This window comes from Pecten maximus, chromosome 3 (assembly GCF_902652985.1).
Source record: "Pecten maximus chromosome 3, xPecMax1.1, whole genome shotgun sequence".
Lineage (NCBI taxonomy): Eukaryota > Metazoa > Mollusca > Bivalvia > Pectinida > Pectinidae > Pecten > Pecten maximus.
Genome location: NC_047017.1, coordinates 24660982 through 24674645, shown reverse-complemented (window position 1 = coordinate 24674645; position 13664 = coordinate 24660982). Strand labels below are relative to the sequence as shown.

General features: G+C 34.1%; 1 protein-coding gene across 1 annotated transcript; it reads right to left on the bottom strand.

Moving 5' to 3' along the window:
• Positions 1 to 2354: 2354 nt before the first annotated feature.
• On the bottom strand, positions 2355 to 12090 carry LOC117323673 (adenylate kinase 7-like). Its single transcript, XM_033879032.1, has 16 exons — positions 11964 to 12090; positions 10674 to 10847; positions 10221 to 10329; positions 9326 to 9420; positions 7851 to 7961; positions 7466 to 7549; positions 7058 to 7143; positions 6736 to 6826; positions 6284 to 6361; positions 5991 to 6140; positions 5438 to 5566; positions 4775 to 5015; positions 3969 to 4313; positions 3371 to 3510; positions 3061 to 3219; positions 2355 to 2742 (listed from the first exon to the last, which is right to left on the bottom strand). The coding sequence occupies exons 1-16, from the start codon at positions 12045 to 12047 to the stop codon at positions 2704 to 2706; spliced, it is 2115 nt and encodes a 704-aa protein (XP_033734923.1). The 5' UTR covers positions 12048 to 12090; the 3' UTR covers positions 2355 to 2703.
• Between the last annotated feature and the right edge of the window lie 1574 nt (positions 12091 to 13664).

The following is a 13664-nucleotide window of genomic DNA, read 5'->3' as shown; positions in this document are numbered from 1 at the left end:
TTCGTAATTGAAGAAAGTTCCAATTCAATTAGAGATAGGTACAATTCAATTGGAGATAGGTTCAAATGAATTGAAGATAGGTTCAATTAGTCTTATTTAAACCTATCTTTAATAGAATTGTACTTTTCTTCAATTGAATTGAACCTACCTTTAATTGAATTGTACCTATCTCTAATTGAATTGAACCTATCTCTAATTGAATTAATTGAATTGAACCTATCTCTAATTGAATTGAACCTATCTTTAATTGAATTGAACCTATCTTCAATTTTTTGAAGATAGGTTGAATTAATTGAATATATGTTAATTTGCCGTCCCATACAAATGCCTTTGAATGCTTGCCTCAAATCCTCTTAACAAATATGGACGACCAAATTCGGCCACATATCTATTGTCAAACGACCTCAAAGTTTCATAAAGTCTGTAAAGGAGTCCCACAGATTCAGGTTCAATTCTTTTCAATACACGCCGATAAGGAGACACGATCATCAAACCGTGCACTTCAACAGACAAGGTGAAAACATCACTACATACAGACAACTCGCTCATATACCGATTTGCAGACTAGACTGTCCCTCAAAATAACCAAGAACTGCGTTGTAGCATAGGCATCTGGTTAGCATTTATAGAAAATAATAGTCCCTACTCATGTAGGTAGAACGACTACAAGACGGTTACTCGAAAAGGGACACAACTACAACAACACAGACTGGCCCGTTGACACGGGTAGGGAGCGTCGAACCACACACCTTGGATCTTTACTGTGTTGTATAGAGTACCATTACTACACTGTCCCCAGACAAATCCTAGAGCTCTGTTGTATAGAGTATGATTACTAGACTGTTCCCAGACAAAGTCAGAGCTGTGTCGTATAGAGTACGATTACTAGACTGTTACCAGACAAAGTCAGAGCTGTGTTGTATAGAGTACGATTACTAGACTGTCCCCAGACAAAGTCAGAGCTGTGTTGTATAGAGTACGATTACTAGACTGTTACCAGACAAAGTCAGAGCTGTGTTGTATAGAGTACGATTACTAGACTGTTCCCAGACAAAGTCAGAGCTGTGTTGTATAGAGTACGATTACTAGAATGTCCCCAGACAAAGTCAGAGCTGTGTTGTATAGAGTACGATTACTAGAATGTCCCCAGACAAAGTCAGAGTTGTGTTGTATAGAGTACGATTACTAGACTGTCCCCAGACAAAGTCAGAGCTGTGTTGTATAGAGTACGATAACTAGACTGTCCCCAGACAAAGCCTAGAACTGTGATGTATAGAGTACGATTACTAGACTGTTACCAGACAAAGTCAGAGCTGTGTTATATAGAATACGATTACTAGACTGTCCCCAGACAAAGTCAGAGCTGTGTTGTATAGAGTACGATTACTAGACTGTTCCCAGACAAAGTCAGAGCTGTGTTGTATAGAGTACGATTACTAGACTGTCCCCAGACAAAGTCAGAGCTGTGTTGTATAGAGTACGATTACTAGACTGTTCCCACACAAAGTCAGAGCTGTGTTATATAGAGTACGGTTACTAGACTGTTCATTAACAATTACTATGCATGTTATGCGGTTACCGTACTGTCAATAGACAAAAGCCTAGACATGCTGAAAGTAGGACAGTATGTCACTAGACAAAAGCCAAAGAGCTGTTGGTTATAGGACAGAAGTTGCCACTAGACAAATCCTAGCGTTGCTTGTTATAGGACAGTATCTGTCACCAGACAAATCCTAGAGTTGCTGAATATAGGACAGCAGCTGTCATCAGACAAATCCTAGAGTTGCTGAATATAGGACAGCAGCTGTCATCAGACAAATCCTAGAGCTGCGGGTTATAGGACAGTATGTCACCAGACAAATCCTAGAGCTGCTGGTTATAGGACAGTATCTGTCACCAGACAAATCCTAGAGTTGCTGAATATAGGACAGCAGCTGTCACCAGACAAATCCTAGAGCTGCTGGTTATAGGACAGTATGTCACTAGACAAATCCTAGAGCTGCTGGTTATAGGACAGTATCTGTCACCAGACAAATCCTAGAGCTGCTGAATATAGGACAGCAGCTGTCATCAGACAAAGCCTAGAGCTGCTGTTTATAGGACAGTATCTGTCATCAGACAAATCCTAGAGTTGCTGAATATAGGACAGTATCTGTCATCAGACAAATCCTTGAGTGGATGAATACAGAACAGTATCGGTCACTTGACAAAGCCTACAAAATCTAGAGCTATGTTGTAAGTAAAATGGCTTTTTAAAAGTTTTACTGCTTTTTTTCTCAACATTTTGATCTTACCCAGATTTTCTCTCTCATGTTTTGACCAATGGCTAAGAACAATAACTAAGCAGAGTTACATACAATATAATAATTTAATGGTAAGTTTTCATTGATTTATGTACACATTAAAATTTATGTAAATATCACAATATCACATTCTAAATCTGTTGGTGAAGTCCAGCCATACATAACAGTTGGAATGCTCTGAAGTATGTGAAAATGCTGTATCCTATACAATCAAAGCACAATGAATTTTTTTAAGATAAATCTGCTCTGAATTTTCCATCAACAGTCTTGTTCAGAGGAAACACCTCTACAGGCACTGAATGACTTTAAACAACAGTCACATATTTCATCGCTGATGTTAATGATGATAGTATTTTAAAGTTCACAGTTTAAAAGTCTTATTGTTCTCCATGATCAGCTGTTAGTCAACCTGTGGGTTGTTCTGGAATAGATACTCAGCCTGAAAATAGAAACAGGGTAAAGTATATTTACACCTACATCATGACTATGTCACAACGGATACGGAACAAATAAATGAGCCAAAATAGCAGATCATTAAAATGGCTAATATTTAAACATCTGTCATGTCTTCAAAGTTTTAACATGTGTATGCTCACTGCTGCAGGACACACTTAGCTGGTTCTTATAAAAAAGTCATAGAATTGGAATGCTGATTAACTATGGAAACAGAATTGGCATGGAGAGCTACTACACTACTGTACCAGACTAAGTATCATGGATGACTTGTTCTGCCCTGAATCAAATCCCTATCACTTACCAAGGCATCGATGGGGTCATCAGGTCGAGTCTTGCAGCAGTCAATGAGACCTTGTGTTAGGGTAGGCATCACATGTTTCATAAGGTAGTTCCTCAGTGGGATCGACTGAGCCTCCAGAAGTTCATACTCTTCACGCTTCACCTCGTTCAATCGCTGAGTCTACAGAGAAACGCAGGATGAAAAGTAAGGTTCTCAAACTCAACCGCACTTTATTCATTTTTAGAAATGAAAAAAAGTAAAAAAATCATTGAAATGATCATAATTAATGAGATACTAATAGAAACTGGAATTTTACCACAATGATACTTACCCATTCTTCTTGCCTCTGTTTACGCAGAGCGCTCTCTTCTGCCTCCCGTCTTTCTCGCTCCTGTCTTTCCTCTGTCTCCCGCTTCAGTCGAGCTTCCTCTTCCACTCGCTTCATCTCTTCCAACTCCTCTGCTGTGGGACCTGAATGGTAGAACAAATTTTGTATTATTATCTTTTGTCAACTTGTACCAATGAATCGAAGTCAATATCACACATGTAAAAGTAAGTTTTGATTAAGCACTTTCTAGACTTGAAATAGATTTTGAGTTTTCACTAGTATTATCCCAAGTTATATTTACCGTCGCTACCAAGATACTTCTACTTCTAACAATTAAGATTTGCAATTTTTTTTTCTTTGTCTTATAAACTGCAATAGAATTTTTTTTTTTTCCTCACTAAAGATCTTGTGCCAGTAACAGTTATTTATACTAATAAAATATCTCAACATTGTTACTTTCAAATTATATATTTATACACTGTATAAGAAGTTATGTCTTCAGAAAATCAATAATATTTACTGAAATAACTTCAGGAAAATCACTAGCATTTACTTGATATTTTCATGTCTTGTATGAAGTCTTAAATTTCATCATATTTACCATAATTTCTTGGAGCTCCAATGATCTTTTTAAGTTTCTCAACAGTGTCTTTCATCATATGCGATTCATCTTTGTTGACATCAATTTTCTCCGGATGGAACTCAATTTCATCAAAATAGTTAAGGACAGTCTCATCCTCATTATTGATGGAACGGTACTGGTCAAGCCTCCGTATCAGGCCCTCCTCCGTGTTGTGTGTTCCATGAACTACACTCTCCGGTAGGTTCATTACACGATTATGCAGGAAGTCGTCAGTTGCCTCAAGGTTAAACACAAACTCTGGCATCAACAATTTGTTATAGCTTCCGGCCTTGGCCGCTTCTTCTGGTTCTTCATCATCCTCAGCTATATAAAAGAATGCACACAAATATTAGAATACCGGTTTCATCAAATATCTTCTCCATATTATAAATATTTTCTTTCACATACACACACTTAAGCATTTTCAATGTTGCTTTATCCAAAAAGTAATGTACTTACAACAGATAAAAAACCAGTGTAACCTTTATTAAAATTACTTAGAACAGAGTATATAAAGGGGTACATGTATGTTTTATTTCATAGGTACATGTATTCAAATTCTAAGAAATGAAGGCTGTATTTTTGTATTCCAGAAATTGATGGGAAGAAAGTATAAGGATATTTTACCCTTTGAACCAACAAACTTTAGACCTCATCAATGATATATCAGTATCAAAAAATTCATGGATAAAGAAAATATCTAGAACAGATGTTTTTCTTCATATAACAGTACTATTCTACTAAAAACTGCCTGGGATAAAAGACAGCTGGACCATGGTACTTACAAGCAAACAGGTCCTTGGCCTGTTCGATGGTCTTTGGGAAGCCATCGATGATGAAGCCTTGGTTCTGACAGGACATGGAGAGGAGTTTGTCCTTGAAGAATTGGATGACATGCTGGTCCTCGAGTCTGCCTGTTGCCTGGTCCTTGCCCTCATTGATGCGGTCGATCAGGTCCTGGGCATCTTGAGCCTTACCATCATCGTCTTCCTGGTCCTCAGAATCTGCCCGCCGTGCAGTGGCAGTCTGACAGTAATAAAGAATATCTTTACAATACACGCCAACATTTCTAACCTCAGGTAATAATTTGTTCCTCAGAAACAGACTGACTGCCATTATATCTTGAATGGAACATTTTTTAAACTAATCTTGATAGTAAATTTGTCTATAGATCAATATAGACTGCAACCTAAATGCACTTTGATTCAATTCGACAATTGCAAAGAAAATGTTGATCCAACATTTTCTAAAGCATTTCTACATGATTATCTGTGTTATATAAAGCAACTTATAAATTGTGGCCTCAATGATAAAACTAAATTCTTATCCACAATTCTGAATTAGGGAAATAAATGTCTAACATGGTAGTTCCTGTAGAGAATATATATAGCAAAGTGATATTGCTGACAATCATGAGACCAGTTATTTCTACAGTATATAATACCTACCAAATTATCCATGGCCTCGTCCACAACATCCTTGATCTTGATGTGATGAAGTTTGTAAAATTCACAAAGCTGCTGAACCACTGTAGACTTTCCAGAAGCTGGAGGCCCGAGTACACACACTCGCAAAGGCTGAAATAAAACATCAAACACTGATGTATTCTTTTTCTACTAGGTAATGTTATTTCACTTGTAATAGTATAAATCTTATGACATTACTCTGTACAATCTTAATTGTTGTATTGTAATCTACTTAATATTAGCATCATTCCACCCATAAAGATGGAAGTTTATAAAGGACCAAGTTTTTTTGAAGCTGTGCTGAAAATATTACAGAGTACCTTGTCCTTGACATTAGTAGAAACACTTGCATATGAAGGAGCCCAAATGTAATTAGACCAAACTTTGTCTGTAGGTTTCCTTCAAGCTGTCATGAAAACATTTTTGCTGCTCATGTTTGCATGATCTTTACATACTGATAACAATACTTTTAAATTATCGCTTTATGAATATTTATAAAGAATGCTATTACCATTTTCTTTTGACCTTAAATTACCTGTAGTCTACGAGAGTCTTTGTATTCCTTGATAATCTGTTGAATGTTCTCCACAAGGCCAGTCTCTGCTGCCCAGTTCACCCTCATGTTCTCCTTCACATTGACTGCGTCCATTCTCAGGTTCACCAGCAGCTGGTCAAAGTCGGATTGCTGTAACACATCACAAATACCTCTTAATCCAAGATTCAAATAACAAGGATATCATATTTCATCAAAGGAATTTCCCTATGGAAACAAATTAATATTTAACAGATGAAAAGTAATGATCTGACTTTTGTAACCTGTAATCTTACCTCAATGTCTTTGCTCAGCAATGCTTCTTCCTTTGTGATCATCTTGACTTTTCCAGTTCCCAAATTCTGGCTCACAGCCTGGTAAACAAAAAGATCACAAAATATATCATGATCTCCTTCATGTGAAACCACCGATAGCTTGCTCAATGAAAACTACACTCAATTGTTTATTCATTTAATGACTTCAACAGGCAGACAATCCTTGCTATCCTTATAAAACAAGACAAGATGTTGAAGATCAGGACAAACAGATTAATGGCTACCAAACAGAAATATTAGGAGCCAATATAATATATATATTAGGGGATAAATAAATAACTGACCTCAGATGTTTTTCTCACCAACTCATGAATTTGTTAAAAATGATGTAATGGATCTGCTCATGAGGCTATTTTAAAGCATATAGAGAAGAAATAAACATTATATGCAGAAAAACTATGTCAATGATTTACCTTGACTATCTCCTCCAGCGTATTCTGTGCATCATCCTTGGCGATGAGGTAGCGCACCTTTGGTCTGCTGTCAGCTATGTTCTGTATAACTCTGTAACATTTGTATACATTAGGATACAGATCAAAGATAAGAAAATAAGGAAATCAGTGATGGAGACCTATAGTGTATTAGGAAAACACTAAGCTTTTTAATTTACAGAAAGAATTGACATATGATCCAAATGAGTATAGTAATATATATTAACAGTTCTTATGGATATTGGCAAACTGATATAATGAAACTTGAAGATACATTCTGTGATTGAATACTATAGGACCTTACCCTGCCAAGTCTTTGATGTGGATGGTAGGTATAACATTCTGCCCATTTCCAAAACACAGAAGTTGTGGAGCGTTGTGCCAGGCAGACTGCAACAGACAATTCAAAAATAAAAGTTTTCAAAATTATAAAAAAAATTAGCTAAAATACTTCTGTAGGAATGAAAAGATTTGGTCCATATTTAGTCTGAACCATCCTCATTTCATTATGGGAGTTTGATCAAATTTGATTACAATTGCAAAAAAAAATGTTAAAAAAAAACTGCTTGATTTCTGATCATTGTGACATTAGAACATAAAGTAACTACATTTAAGAAAACCACTATTCTGTCATCCTATCTATTTTTTCAAAGGAATAAAGGTGATTGTTACTGGTATTTGTAAGTCTCAACTGAAACTACCAATCACTGACCTTGAATAGGTAATGGAAGATGTTTTCCTCCGCTCCATATGTCAGACCCGAGGCCACAACATAGGTGACAAGCTTTGCTTTGTTCTGTAAAATAATGTTCCAACATGTTTAATTATGAAGAATACAATGTATATCAGAATCACTTAATACATGCTTAAATAAAAAAGAATTAAATTACAAATGCTTCTTCAAATGAAAATTACTGCACATCATGGTTTTTAGTCATCTGAAAATAATTGTGGAAATTGTTTATTAAAATATTATAACTGGTTGAATTTTATTTGTTAATTTTATTATTTATTTGTTGTGGAGAGGGGGTATATTTGATGTAGAGTTGTGGGGACAGTGATTTTGTTGGCAGACAAGGGAAACACTTTGTGCCTACCGTTTTTCCCATCTTGATGACAGTTTTCTCTGCGCTTATGTGTTCCTTGTTGTTTGGGTGAGGCTTCCTTCGTCTGTAGTCATCCTCTGTGAAGGGGATTTCTGGATCATCCTGAAAGCCCACAAAATCAATATTGGTTTATAACCAGCAATGAATAATACAAGTTGGGAAAAAATGTAAAAGACAAACTAATTTAAGTATATAATTATTTTTATGAATTCAATATCAAATATAGATTAAAGTTGATGGTGAATTATATATAGCTGTCCTTTTTTCAAAATTTTTAAGTGTGAACATACAAATGTATTAATATTTATATCAATGAAATGGCAATTGTTTATCAAATTTAGTGAGAAAAGAAAAAAGAACATAATACAATCAAAATATTTTCTTATGAAAGAATATTTGGGTTATATCAAGGATGAATTGAATACTTGTATATGGTTATATACACTAAACTAGCAATATACACGGTAAATAGGCTTATATCAATGTCTATTGTTTTCAATTTCATTTCTAGTAAGATTTCAAGAATACACATGTAAGTCTGTTGATGCTCCTAACACATTATGATTATTTACATAATGTTATTTTTCTGTATTTTCAAATTTCTTTGATAAAAATATCAAAGCTGATTTCATCCTCAATAAAAGTTTCCAGGTAATTAGATTGACTACTTTTTACTTAAAACATACCATTTTGGTATTATGTGGAGTATCAATATGGAGCTAAACTCAAGCAGATACAAGTTGAAATATCAGGTTAACAAAATTTAATACACATAGCCAACTATAATCTTATGGAACATGATACATGCAATTACAAAACTACTGTAATCTGATTAATATTTATATGATATACCAAATGTATGAATGAATACAGAACAATACATTTGGCAATAGCATACAGATACTGTACAATTATACTATCAACTCTCCTCCTATAATACAAAATAGTACCTCTTCATCAATCTGAAATAGGGAGAGATCTATAGTGAAGATGGGAAGGCAGACTTACAATATGGAAAATTTGAGCACATCCATCGAATGTAATTACAAATGATGATGTAGAGAACCAGAAAAATATCAATGGTACTTAAAATAACCAATAACAGTTCTGCATGCTTTCAGATACAATGTAATATCAGTGCCTGAGCTATAAGAATTCACTACAAATACAAACCAAATTTAAAAGGATGTAAATTCAAGAAGATATTACTGATATAAATTATGTATCATAACAAATACAAATATAAAATCTTTTTTACTTCATTTACAAAATGCATACATGTACAGATGCAAACCCTTGTAACAGTGTATACTATAAAAATGTTTCCTCAATACACACTCTACCTATTGGATCTATAGAGGTCTATTGTTGTCTCCTTGTTTGTATCATTACAATATGACTTAGACACTGATGTTTATTTTCATACCCTTACTGTATCAATACCATTAGACCTGTTAGATACTTACAGGATCAAGTGGTTTACTTTTGGCCCAGGTCATCACAGAAGAGATCAAAATGAACATTTTGGGCTTTTCAATTTTATCAAGATCCGAATGAATTTCTGAAACAATCAAAGAAAATATATTACACGTTAAATATATTATGCATCTTCAGTTTTTACATAATTGTTAGACTAATGCTTTCAGCAAAATTATACAATAAATTGAAACAGCAGCAATTCCATATGATTGTAGACATAATTATTATAAACAAAATTAAAACAAAATAGCATACTGCGCTGAAGTCATGTAAAAGCAAATCAGAGTTCTTTGGGCAATAGGCTAATCAGCCCTGATACCTTAAAGAGGCTTGCCCGCAGAGAGATCAGAAAAATTGGCTAATAGAAAAAGATTTTTTACACATGACAGATTGTTGGAATTGTTGAGTTTTTCATTTTATTTTCCTTATAAAATGCTGAAAAGTGATATTAAAACCTCATTTTTTAAATATTATTTATTTAATCGCAACCCGCAATAAGTCCCCGCTATTAAGTGGAGTCTAATTTGATTGACACATCAAAGAAACAAGCACGTGCACAGTGCCGCACAGTGATAACTTGAAAGGCAGCGGCGATTTACAAAGAAGATTTGCCGTTATATTCCATACATTTCCCTCTCAGGTTGAGTTTTAAAATGTCTTTTAAATACATATTCTGTATTTGTTTTCAAGAAATAAAGTCGGCAAGCCTCTAATTTTGTCACATAGAAACGTGTACTGAAGTTTATTTAGTGATCGGAGATGTGCCGTTTACCGGTCCGTCTGCGGGTAAGCCTCTTTAACCAAACAAGAACTGAAAACCCAACATATTATGCCACAGCTGATCTTCCAGTTTGATAACTGGGTATATTTGATGCCTATTACCTGACACTGCCCAAACCGCCTCATCAATCTGGTCAGGATCTTCAGTGATGTCATACACCAGTACATCACACTCAACTAGGTGTTCATACAGCTGATCTTTGTTCTCAAACTGAAATTCAACACACACAAAACTAATAGTAATACAATGTATTTTCAATGGTTATAATCATAAAATGCCTTGATATTGTTAATTCTTTAATAGAATTATGTCCTCGCTGTTCTCAAGAAACAAAATGCATGAATATTATACACAAGATCTGTACTTAGTTCATTTTTTTCTTTACTTGGTTGCTAGTAAAGAGAATTACAATTCTGCATTGTCAAAATTCACAAGTGAAAGTTTATTTGTACTCCTGCCTTATTGATATCCAATTCATCAAGAGAGAATTAAAAAAATAAATTGCAATTATGGAAGAAATTTTTTTATATACCTCATTATATTTATTGTATTACCTGAATTATTTCCTTGGCAAAATCTGGTTTGGGGGCTTCCCTATCTTTGAGTGTCCCCACAATCTCATAGCATCCCTCCTTATTGAACAGTGCAAGAGAACTGCTTGTTGATCTGGCATCATCTTCTTCTTCTGGTTCTTCAAGAGATGATCCAACTACACACCGAGACAGGTACTGAAAAAGTTAAGTAGTCACTTCTGAGGTCAAACAAGAATAACAACAAATTGTATGTCATATTTGTGTAATTTGATGTTGCCTGTTCATGATGATGTTGTTTCAGCCTTTGTGTGTATGTTGATTTGTTCATATATGTATGCACATTGAATGCACCATATACACTGTAGTTCATAATTTATGAGGATCCACGGTAACTTCAACATCTAAGGGAATGTACAAATAATTACATGCAAGATAGTGTAAGTGTTATTATCAATAATTAGCTGCACAGTAAAACTTTTAATATTGCTGTTTCTTTACCCATTTCTGTATCATTTTCATTTTTATAAATTTCCATTAGAATACATAAATTTTCAACACTACCAACAGTGTTGAACATTGTAAATACCAATATAGTCCCTTGAATACTGTAAATATTCATTGATAAGGATTGTGAATTCTTTCCATTTGATAATGACTCACATATATCTAATTAGTATATTTAATCAGTAAAAAAATCGAATGACAGCATAGTTGACTAATTACAAAATGTGAATGCCAATGAAAATTTACTGTATAAAACTACAGCAGAAACAGCTGATAAAAACTATATTATATATACACACCACACCATAATAGATTATATTCTTTCTTGATTATATCAAAATTACATACAGACTTAGGCCTAATGTGCAGTTGCGTTGTAATGTATATGACAGGTTATATGTATGACATTTCAATATAGCATTTACGATGAATCAGTTTGTAAAATGATCTACATTGTAAAGTAGGCAGTCACTGTACTGTACTGTCCAAACGGCACAACTTAGTTGTGTTTTAAACCTCGAGCAATGATCGCTATCGTGTCAACAGGTTGTTGCAAATCATCGGTCGTCTGTTACGAGGAAAACTAATTTGTGAGTTGTAACCGTTCTTCGTATTTTTTTGCTGCTCTATATTAATTTGTGTCAATTAATTTGTTTACTGAAGTACTGGGGTTACTAAAGTACAGTGAGTAGAGAAACAGAATAGCGACGATGACTTTGTTACATGCAATTTGAATTTTGCCGCAAACACTATATTCAACAACTAAATGACAGGCCAAGTACATATTTATGAACAAACTGCTCTTACCTTTCCTATATTTTTCCCTTGGTATTGATCTAAATGGTTTACAAAGATTCTTTTACTTTTCGGTTTCTCCATCTCGTCCGCCATATTGACTGTGTAGGTATGTTACTATGGACGACGACAAGAGGGATAACTCCAAGTTGTTTATGTACTCCAGTTTTAGGTTGCACACCACAAAAGGAATTATTCACCATTTATATTCGTCGATGTCCTGAAAAATTCCAAGTTTCGTCTATACGAAACGTCTTTACGAAACATCACGTCTGAAAAGAAAACCTGAATAAATATTCTGATGAACGATAAAATTTGGGTTTTAAAATATGTGGTTTTTTTTATTTGTTAATAACATTATAATTTGAATCCAAGTGTTATATACAAGATTAACAAGATAATGTTGAACTCACTAGATATTCAAATCAATTTAAACAACCTAATTTTCTTAAACAAAAAGATCTACAACTAATTATATACATGTATGTCTTGCCTGTTCAGCTTTGTGTTCAGAAAACTCCAAAATATCCTAAAATTTCAATGGTTTTTCCAAAAACAACCAAAAAACCCCTCCATTTGATAGTATTAAAACATCCTGTATACATTGTAGACATGTGTAAATATTTATGCATTTCAAAACAAATACTGTACCAAATTTTGCAAAATCACTAATTCTCAAAATCAGGGATGCATATCTGTCGCTGTCAAAATTCAGCTAAACATGTCATTTTTACCTAAAAAACACACTTTTTCAGAAAATGAGAAGAAAATGCATCTGATTTATTATACAGTTTTCCCCATAATCTAATTTGCATATCACTTGGAGAAGCAAAAAAGATCTTATATCAATTTCTAAAAATTTGTGGTTTTTAATGGCAAAAAAATGAAAACTAAGGTAATCTGTAGGGTGTGTAGAGATGTCCATACTACAATGAACCAATTTAGGTTGAAATAACATTGATACTTTTTGAGAAACTGAGAGTAACACAAAACTTAACCATGTCCAGATTCCCAGCGTCCTTAAGTTCTGAGTCACCTGACCACAGTGATATAACAAACATGAAGAGTGCTTTGAGATTTCCACTAGGTGATCTAAAAGTTTGATGCTGCCGGATGAAAAGTAACACTATATAGTAGTTTTGCTTTGCAACTAGTTGGAATATTACTTTTTATTATTTTACTTAAATTTAATGTAATTTTTCCAAGATATCTTCACTGGTACAGTGTAATATCTAATGGTTAATACCAGGTAGTTGTCTCTTTTGTTATGATATCATTTTAGCATCAACAGTACTTTTCAATAAAAAGCTGCTAGGTATCTAATCAGGTCAATCAAATACAGTCTGTACTCCTTTGAAACATAAAATAGATTATTAAATATTGCTTTAAAAACACTAAAAGGTAGTACATTTAGTTTATATCCTCTTCTCCACAAAGATCATGACCTTTTACCTAGTGATCATGATCTTTGGTCCATAGAATTTTTGTTTAATTCTGAACAATTTTGTTTCATAATGTTCATTAGTGAAAAACTACATAATTTGACCTTGACCTATAACTCAGTGGCCTTGACTTTTAATTAGTAAACCCTTGCTTAAAGCCAACTAACTTTGCTTCATATCATGAAAACATAATCTACATTGAAGAAAACTAGTATTCCTGTGAAGGGATGTACAAAACTTGACCTTGACCTTTGAAGCTAATGACCTTGAT

What these genes read in the sequence shown, in the direction of transcription:
- LOC117323673 (XM_033879032.1), bottom strand. Translation starts at nt 12,047, where the DNA reads ATGGCGGACGAGATGGAGAAACCGAAAAGTAAAAGAATCTTTGTAAAC. An exon ending in AACAGAGGCAAGAAGAATGG is followed by an intron (nt 3,220 to 3,370) that starts GTAAGTATCATT and finishes GTTTCTCTGTAG; the next exon opens with ACTCAGCGATTGAACGAGGT. An exon ending in ATGACCCCATCGATGCCTTG is followed by an intron (nt 2,743 to 3,060) that starts GTAAGTGATAGG and finishes TTCTATTTTCAG; the next exon opens with GCTGAGTATCTATTCCAGAA.